At 37.0% G+C, this 10,466-nt stretch overlaps 1 protein-coding gene across 1 annotated transcript in view; it reads right to left on the bottom strand.

The window, feature by feature from the left end:
- The window catches only part of LOC107046790 (leupaxin), a gene marked incomplete at its 5' end in the record, with an annotated part of 56,316 nt that overhangs the window by 27,593 nt on the left and 18,257 nt on the right, over nucleotides 1-10,466 (bottom strand). The window contains one exon of the mRNA XM_015269500.2: nucleotides 577-749. Within this exon, the coding sequence (XP_015124986.2) occupies nucleotides 577-749 (173 nt within the window). The remainder of the gene's footprint in view (nucleotides 1-576; nucleotides 750-10,466) is intronic.

The raw sequence follows: 10,466 nt of genomic DNA, 5'->3' as shown, positions 1-10,466 counted from the left end.
ATCGTAAAAACCCGAAAGGGTATACGAGAAGAAAAAAAACATTATATTACGTTTTCGAAGGAAAACTTGTGAGGAAACAAAATGTTTAGAGATTAACATCTAATTATTACGTTTAATTATCGCCACGGATTTCTGTGCCAATTCTGACGCGATAAGACGTCTGTCCTCGAGGAAGTTGCGTCGTTCACCAACAAAGAAGGCTTGTTGTCTTGACCTCTATTTATCTTGCCATCAATCATCATCTAGATATTTTCAATCCACACTTTGCGGAATATACACGTTTGCCAATTTCCGAAAATTTTCATGTTCGAGTTGGTGGAGAGATTCAAATCGGGCTAAGGTCACGTCCGCAAAATATCATCTACAAGTTTACTATTTATTGGCGCCATCTACTGTTTCGCTCTTCTAATTTTGCGTGGCAAGATTACTATTTTACCGAGAAAAAGAATTATTAAAATTTTTTAATTATGAATAAATATAAGACTTTTTTCGGTCATTTTTCTTTAATTTTCCTTCTTAAACAATCGTCTACCAAATTATAAGCACAGTTATTGAATGTGACATTTTCTGGCTTACCGACTGCGGTGGAAGTGAAGAAGTCCGAGTGTCGTAAGATCGATAGACATTTGCTCCATGATTTCTGGATCCATTCAGAGAACCGTAGCCAGGGGTTGGGTTGTTGCCCACGTGGTGATGCTGGTGAACTCCCTCAGGAGAAATGGTGTTCTGCAGGTCAGCCAACAAAGCATCTGGAAATGATGAAATTCAACGAAATAATCAGATTGGGCATAAGTCCGTAATTTTGGTCCGTAAACATACAATGCTTGAAATTTCTATTAAAAATATTATAACGGGGTGCCAAAGATGCAGATAAAATTCAGAAAAGAAATAAGGCTCGAATTTTCTATGCCTTTTGAATCCTTCCACGAAAGTTTTGCGCAGTGTCTATTCACACGGTCCACGGCAAATTTTACCGTGGATAAAAGGTAAATCTTACCGTTGATGTAAGGTAAATCAGTGGTGTGCATCGGGCCCATTTTTACCGTGGATATACGGAAGATTTTTCATTGTGGATATAAAGTAATTTTTGTTACCGTGCATATAAGGTGAATGAATGGCGTGTAATATGGATACATTTTTTACCGTGGATGCAAGGGAGATTAAAGGAGGATCAATTAAAATGGTCATACAAAAGGGTCAATCGAAAGGATACAAGGGAGGGTCAATCAAAATTATCACAAGGGAGGGTTACACGGGTCACGAAAAACAAGTCGCTAGGGTCACAAGGATCACAGAAAAAAAAGGATTCCTTAGGATCACAACGGTCACACAAAAAAATGAGTCGCTAGGGTCACGAGGGTCACTGCCTTGTTTAAATGCATTTTTGACTGAAAATTGTTTTATGAGATTTTTTTTGATTGATTTTTTTCTGATAAAATTGCAACAACAATAGCAAAAATTTAGTCAAAAACGCATTCAATCACGGCAATGTCACCGTTGTGGTCGTGACCCTTGTGACCCTAGCGACTCTTTTTTTTGCGTGACCCTTGTGACTTTCGTAACCCTAGCGACTCCTTTTTTATGGCTCTTGTGATCCTCCCATGAGGTTGAAACTGTCGAATGACATGCACAACTTTTGGAGCGGACCGTCGACGCTGCAAGGTGACCGCGGGCGGGGGTCGACTCTTTTATCCCTAATTTTCTTATCTGGGGAATGAAGGTTGAAGATCCCATCTGAGCAATCCCCATCCCTCTTTATGCATGCATCGTTTACGTAAAAAAGGCAATTGTTGAATTTTTTTTTTAAATCTCGAAAATTGACATTTCAGAAGTGGTTGAAGGAGGGACGGATGTATGCGGAGGGTCGAAATTTTTATCCAACAAGGAGAGAGGGGTTGCAGAATCTATTCTATTCAGCCCTGATCCCTCCGTTTACATGCGTTGTTCAAGTAAAAAATGGAATTGTTGAATGCAAAAAAAAATCTTAAAAATTGAGACTTCACGAGAGGGAGCGATATATATATGCAACCCTCTCCCCTTGTTGGGTATAATTTTCAACTCTTCCTCCTCCACCCCCTCGAGAAATCACAATTTTCGGAATTTTTGTTCAAAAATTCAACTATTCTATTTTTTATTTAAACATCGCATGCAAACGGAGCAATGAGGCTGGTAAGAATAGATTCTGCAACCCCTTCCCCTTATTGGGTAAAATTTCAACCCTCCGCATACATGCCTTTCCCTTCCAACCTCTCGGGAAGTCGCGATTTTTGAGATTTTTTTTGTTCTTTATATCCACGATAGAAAATACCGTATTTACGCTGTAAAATAGCCCCTATATTCATGGTAAAATTTACCGTGGACCGTGTGAATAGACACTGCCACAGTTCTGATAGCTGCTGAAAACCCATCACGAGATAATCCAATAGTAATTTTTGAAATTTAACAAAATCTCTTTTTTTACGGAAAATTTATGTTTTCCACAAAAAACAGAGAAAAGCTTGAAACTTTAAAAAATTGTTTTTAACAAATTGACTTTTTGAAATTGTGATTGAATGATACATGATGCTGAGTGACCGTAGCAGCAGTGTCAAAAAAGTTCATTTCCTCATGAAACTTTTCGTAATTTTTGCACTTCTAGATCCACTCCGTCGATGTACCAGTTAATGCCACCTAGGGACGAGTCCGCTAGTATTTTATGTAAGTTATATATATTTTCAGTGGTAGGTTGAATTTGGTTGACGTAGGGGCAAGTTTATAGTTTTTTCTTCGAATTCTAAACGTTATTTATGTGCAAATATGGAAAAATTAATTTAAATTAAAGTTTGAACAGAAGACTCTCCTGCGCCAGTTTATGCCACCCTCAAAACGACTCGTGCCAGTTTCTGCCATGGCGGAGGGCCAGTTAATGCCACTGGATTGAAAAATCGTCTTTAATTATTAGGAGAAAGTTAAATAATCATTTATTCATAAAAATCATAACAAATCTTTCTGCAGTACATCAGATTCAATACGGAACATGACAAATAAAATTATTCTTCAGGTTTTTTCGACATTACTATCGCACTTCCAACGTCAGTCTCGATCTCTCCTGATCCATCAATAAGCTCTTTCTTTATTGCTTTGGCGATGATTGGCGATTCATTGCTGATCGCTTCTTCTTGCTTGCTTCCAACTCGAACTCCAGTTTTGGTTGACTTATTCTTCTTCGAGAATTTTGCCTCTTTATCAGCGGTTTCCTTCAATTTTTTAGCTTCTCTCATCTCTCTCTTCATTCTTATCTCTCCCATCTGCTTTTGTTTTTGCTCTTGTCGAGCAGCTTTTGCCATTTCTCGATTTTTTCTCTTCAATTCTTGAACGTTAACTCTCTCTTTCTTAATCCTCGCTCTTTCTAGTGCTCTCTCAGCCTTCTTCAAGTCTTCAGCGGATTTCAGTGCTTGTTTAGCTTCGTGGAAGATCTCCCAATCAGCAGAAACAGCCACTGATGGCATTTTTGCCTTAACCTCGGCGTTTATGGCTCGTTTACCCTTCCCTCTAGCTGGATCAGGTACCAGGAGTGCTCTTTTAAAAGGAGATGGAAAATTTGGAATAGGATAATTGATATTTTCTTTTGTAGGGGTCTTTCCCGGTTTGGAAATAGAAGAGATGCCACCAGTGGATTGAGTTTCGAGTTTTTCCTCCACTTGCACTTTTGATTGTTCGTGAGATTCAAGATCGGAAGTTCCCAGGATGTTTTCGGTGTCATCCTTCTGTTCATCTGGGAATGGCTTAGATAGATCGTGCAGATCTGCTCTCACAATACTCTCATCAGTGATGACATTTTGATTATCATCAATAGTCAGTTTTGGAGTTATGTTAACGTCTTCAGCAATGGGTTCCGAGACTTTTTTACACTCAATTTCATCTCTCTCATTGTCTATCCCAGTAGATTCTGTCGGTATGTCTCGCAGCTCGTGTTTTGGTGTCTGAGACTGTGCGTGTAGTACACTCACCCTCATAGAATCTTCTAGACCTGTGTCAGGAACTTGCATCAACTTCCCATCCTTAGAAATTTCAAATAAGACTGGTTCTTCAGTTAGTATAAACTCCGACAAGTCAGCTTCTGTGATAAAAGAGTCGATGATGATTGGGGACGAGACTGACGCGTTTTCTTCAATATTGAAGGGTTCATTCGAACTTTGATATTCGTTGTTCGTTTCCTCTTGCTGACCCTGTGAAATTAAAAGACGACACACACAACTTGAAGAATAATACCTACATTTTAATAGATCTCTACTCAATTCAATAATTAAAACGCGATCAATGAGTGCCCTCAATCAATTCGCAGCTCAGGATCTATATTTCCAAAATTATTGATCTAATCAAAGCTACATGTATGCAAATACCGGAGTTCTTGTCGAATCGTCCTCTTGTTCTTGGTAACTGTTCTCAGAAGTCCCGCTGTTCTCCATTCCCTTCATTTTCCTCCATACATGAAAAAGACTTCAATTCGATGGATTCCCCATCCACTCCTCCTTACTCTCCCTGAAGCTTTTCAAAACATCTTTATCTATGTGACTTTCCATCACTTCCAAAGCATCCACCGTAGAATTTTCTTGTCGAAGTGTTGGGGTAAATGGAGGAGGCTTAGAACCTTTGAAAAATCTCTGGTAATTAATTGAGTCTGCAGAGAAAGGATGCAAACCCGCAGCTCGAAACCCATTTTTCAAAATAGACTCCCATTTCAATGTGTCAATTGCTTTCTTCATCAGCCCTCCGAATTTCTCTAATGGTAAACGATCGCCATTATTCTCAAACCTCCAATCTCGCACGACTTTCGCCCAAGCAGCTTTCAAAGGTTTGAAAACTGCTACATCCATCGGTTGGAGGATATGAGTCGCGTTTGGATGTAGTGCAGTCAATATGATCTTTTTTTCCTTGCAAAACCTGCTCAGCGAATATGTTAAGTAGGATACATGGCCATCGACATATAGAATTACTGGAAATTCTAACATCGACATATAGAATTACTGGAAATTCTATGTTATTGTCGATTAACCATTTGTAGAAAATTATTGAAATCCAGTCGGAAAATGATTTAGCAGTTTCCCAGCCGTTGTCTGTGTGTCCAATAGCCCAATCTTTAGGGAATTCTGATGAAATGCGACGAGGAATTTTCTGATACTTAAATAATACCATTGGTGGTATTATTTGGCCGGCTGCATTTCCGCAGAAGAGAGTTGTGAGGCATTCTTTGTCGTCATTTTTAACGTATGAATACGCTGTTTTGTCGCCTTTTTCTACCAGGACATTCCCTGCTTTTGGAGCCAACAGAAACGAAGACTCATCACAGTTAAATACTCTTGATGCATCGATGTCCAACACACCCTCTGCCTTAAACTGCTCCTCAACTTCTTTAAACCAAGTTCGAATACTTTCCTCATTCAGACAAGCTCGAGAATACTGTAAATTTTGAGATAATTTCTCACAGAGCTCAGGATGTCGTTCTTTGAAGCCGTCGTACCAACTACGTCCTGGTGTATTTTTTGTAAAAACTTCTTCTCTTCTCTTCATTTCCCTCAGCAACGATTTAATACTATTTAATAACTGATATTTGCCAACTGGAAATCCTCGCGCACTCATCACTATGATCCACTCCACTAGTCGAGCTTCAATGTCTTCGCCTAGGATGCAGGGTGGCCCTCTCCTCTGGATCACAGGCTTCAAAATCCCATTTTTCTTGTACCTCAGGGTAGTTCGGGGAATGTTGAAGTTTTTGGCAACAGTAGCAACTGGACATCCATCCTGAATTGCTTTCAAAGCCTCCTTTAACTGCAATTCTGTGTATTTTGGTGTAGAATTTTGTTTTTTCGTTTTAGTCCTAGTGAAAAAGGAAAATATGATGCATACATTTATTCTAAATTCATCTCACTATCTTTCAACAAATGGAATCCAGTTAATCAATAATTACTTTGAACTGAATATTGAAGATTCATATTTTTACAGAAGTGTAGGGAGATTGCAAGGTTAGGTGAACGAGTGGCATTAAATGGCACGACGGTCCATCCGGAGGTGCCAGTCATTTCCACCCATATTTTCGTGTTAAAAATATGATTTCATCGATGTTTAACGATTTAATCGGATGAAACAATCAATCTGGGACAGACACATGTAATTTTGAATTGATTTGATACTTACATTTTTAATACATTGAGCGAAAACCAAAGTGTAGATTTTAACCTCTCGGAGAGAGCCACACTCGTTTTAGCTAGTTCAGCGTGTCTGTCAAATTTGGCGGTTAAATAAAAAATATTGCTCGTAGTCAGAAAGTGATGATTTTTGACGATAGAGGACAGGAGAGATTACTCTAGAGATTCATAGAAAGCACTTTGAAATTAAAACATTATTTCACTTGGATATACCGGGAAATGTGCTTAGAGTGGCAGAAACGGGGACAGTGGCATTAACTGGTACATCGACGGTATTATCAATAATTGTAGACTGTCGATTGAACACAAAGTTAGCCAGAGTGTTCCTATTCATATCAACTTTCGATTAGAATTTGTTTCAGATTTTAACCTTCAAAATTAAAGTAGTTTTTATACTACTTCACTATTACGGATTTCCAAGAGATAAATGAACTTGAACTTATACTTTTTGGTTCTTCCATTGAGCATAGGAGCGATGAAAATGATGATTATGAAGAAATTCCTGCTTCATGAATATAAAGAAAAATAGGATGTTCGAAGATTCATTCGCTAGATTCATTATTTACGTTCGAAAAACGAGACCTGTTCGAAGTAAATAGAGAAACCTCACAAACGTCTTTGATAATCAAGTTCAATGGAATTGAGAATGACATCACGTTCTTATTGGGAAACTCGATCCACATCCTTAGCATTCTATAGCGTATTACCACAATGCTGATGATGTGAATTCGTTGAAACAAATCGCGACGTCATTTTTAATTATTTTTGCCCAACTTCGATCGGAGCAACGGTACCGGGTTTGCACTCACTCACTCGGAAATTCCTAGCAACTTTAACACGGTTTGCTCAATATTTCTATAACTCCCATGACAAAGTTTGGTCACTTGTTATCGGACTGCTAACAATAACTTTTAGTGTAGCGAGAATGGTGTGATCCATTCTCCCTACACTAAAAAATGGACACTTGACTTTTTTGCTTCCAAATGGAAGCATTGTAATCGTTCCAATTTAACTTTTGGATTTTTTGTGTTATGGCGACCCATGGTGATCCAAAAATTCCGAAAATGGAATTGTTAGACTATGTCCGTACGTGTGTGTGTATGTATGTACGTGTATGGTAAAGTTGTTCTTCAATTGTTTGTTAATGAATGGATGTAATTGAATCTTTTTTTTTAATGTAGATATACTGTCAAGTCCTATCGATCGCCATTAATTGAAAGTTAATGCATCAATTATTTTTTTTTATTTTTCCATTTTTTCGAAAATCGGTGCGCGGTCCCACGATAACTAAAAAAATTTTCTGAATTGATTCAATGATGATTCAAAAAATTTGTATAGAGGTCCCTTTGACCGAGTTCGAAAATGAAAGCGAATCGTTATTTTGATTTATTCGAAAATTTTCAAAAATTTTGTATTTTTTGAAAATCAGAATTCCGGGGATATCTGTGAATATAGGCTTCAAATAAATTCAATCATAGCTTAAAATGATAGTTTTAATGCCATTAAGTACGAAGTTAAAAGATGATTACGCCAGCTATATTGGTTGATTTTATTTTTATGATTGTTGAAAATTTTGAATTTTTCATGTATTCCCCTGAAAGTGAGCTTCCTGATGGTTTCTTCAAATGTGATGTTTCAAATTCATTCAAGTATGTGTAAATTAAATTTTTTTATTAACACTTTATCGAAGGGCTGAGGGGAAAGATAGAATCATAAAAATGACAATCGGTTGTATAGAAGAAAAGGATAATTAGAATAATGATGCTGATAACATTAAAAATCTTACAAAATTAGGTGAAAGGAAATCTTATTCAATTTGATCAAATTAAATAACCAACGAATTATACATGATAATAGGAAATGTTGTGCAAAACAACCATTCGGAAGTATACTGCTAATTTATTAGCAAAAATAACTATACTATATATAATACAAGAGCAATTTCCCACTAGTCTTTAATTGTCTCAGAACTCAGAAACAAATTCATCAATTGAGCCCAGTCTAGGCTCATCATAAGGGGATAGAATTGCATTATTTCATGGGAAAAAATCCACTTCATTTGCAATTCAACAAGTCATTCACGTTTAAAAAAATGTTGAGTGTGCATTTTGCCCCACTCAATCGTGTATTAGAGTGGCAGAACGTAATAAATCGATTTACTTATGTCAGTCGGTTAGTTATGGAATTATCGAGAGCACATAAATAATTCTGAAACAAAATTATAAATGTTCTATCGTTTGAAAAATTTGATCGTTGAACATTACAATTATCATTATTAGTATTATTTGAAAAATAAGACTATGGAATTAGTCGCGCAATGAATGCATCAAGTTGTTCTATCACTGAATGCGTTTCAACGCTGGGGAATTCTATTTTTTTTAAATTTGTCTTTCTGTAATAGTGGGGAAGGTTGAAAAGAATTCATCAGAATAAATTACTTATCTGTAGAGTAGAAAACATCACCAAATATTCAAACAATATCAATGGTTCGTTCACAATAAGAACTATATTGTTTTGAAATGCTAGTGTGACAATTAAGAGTTGTAATGAACTAGAATATGGGTGATTTTTTAAGATGATTATCTGCTTGAGGATGGAATTTGTTTTTGTCACGAACTGGAATCTTACCGACGTCGTGGAATCCACAATTCTCAATCAATTCCGAACAATCTCTTGACGTGTTTTCCATAATCACGAAGAATAAACGATAATCATGAGAATAAATAACACAATTAAAATCCGAGAATGTAAAACACTGAAATCTCAGGGAAAATCAAATAATACTCAAGAAAATGATAAATTCACAGGGAAAAATTCACTTGGATGTTCTTTATGAATGAGTATTAAAAAATGAAGTGACTATGTGGGTGTGGGGTGGATCATTGCCGAGTGTGCCGGTTGTTTCGTCGTGGTAATGCAGTGAAGAACGTGAAGTAGTGGGAGAATTTCCGATACGTTGGAATCGAAAGAAAGTGGAATAAAAACCACGAGTTTAAAATGCCTTATCTCCTCTTCCGGAGTGGCTTGACTGGATTCCCGAGGAATTCCAGACGTCACAAATTCAGAGTAGTTGGTATGCGCTAAATCCACACATTCATTTCCTTATCCCTATCATTTTAGCAGTAGAGTGGTAAAATGTAAGGAGAGAGGTACATTTTTCACGTCTTGTTAAATGACTGTTAAGCATTTTTTTGTGACAATTTCCTCAATTCTGATTTTGACCAATCAGAGTGCAGTATTCGGGGTCACGTGACGCGTTTCACACTGATAATTTCCCTGTAGCCTGTCAATTGTTTTCTACGAATTTGACAGATATTCCTCACATTTTGGTCAAATTTGTCCCGTAACCCCGAACACTGCACCCTGATCGGCCAAAATCAAAATTGAAGAAATTGTCCTCCGAATACCCCACGACCTTCAAAATTCATCAGATATTTCCCTCAAGTTTTCCTGTATATCAACGATCGGGATCAGTTTTGCAGTAAAATCCCTCGCGCTACGCGCTCGAGCTTTTAATCTGCAAAACTGATCCCTCTCGTTGCTATGCAACAAAACATTCGGGAAATATCCGATAATTTTGAAGGTTTTGGGGTATTATAGCTGATTATTTTTAGTAATCGGATCTGGCCTTCCCTGGGCCAATCGGAGTTCAGTATTCAATAACATGAAGTACTTCCCAATTAAAATTACAGCGGTTATTTCCCCCTAGCTTTTGATAATTTCCCTGTAGCTTTTGATTATTTCCTTTTAGCTCTGCAATTGTTTCTCTAACCAAATAACTGTCAAATATTATTCTGTGGAGTGAAAGAAAGTCAGGACGAAAGTGAAAATGAGTCGGAATCCGATTACCAAAAATAATCCGTCGAATACCACTCGACCTCCAAAATTAATCGGACATTTCCCTCATGTTTTCCTGCGTATCAACGATCGGGATAAATTTTGCACAAAAATCCTTTTAATCTGGTTAACTTGCCGATTTTAATCTACAAAACTTCTCTCTCTCGTTGTTATGCAACAAAACAATCGGGAAATATCCGATAATTTTGGAGGTCTCGTGGTATTACTACTGAAAATTTTTTCAGCTGTAAAAAGTTTGTGAGAAATTTCCTTGCAAAAAAATTGCTTTGCAATATTTCTATAATGGATAAAATATTCGTGTTTCATTCGAACCAAAATTGATAAAGAAATCGTTAGTAAAGGTGTCCAGAAGGAAAACAATTCACTAAAATTTTGATTCCCTTATTTCTATTTTATTTTCATTTTATAACTTACCAATATGGT

This window comes from Diachasma alloeum, unplaced genomic scaffold (assembly GCF_001412515.2).
Source record: "Diachasma alloeum isolate Michigan unplaced genomic scaffold, Dall2.0 Dall_scaffold_01987, whole genome shotgun sequence".
Taxonomy (NCBI): Eukaryota; Metazoa; Arthropoda; class Insecta; order Hymenoptera; family Braconidae; genus Diachasma; species Diachasma alloeum.
This window is presented reverse-complemented; position numbering and strand designations above follow the sequence as displayed.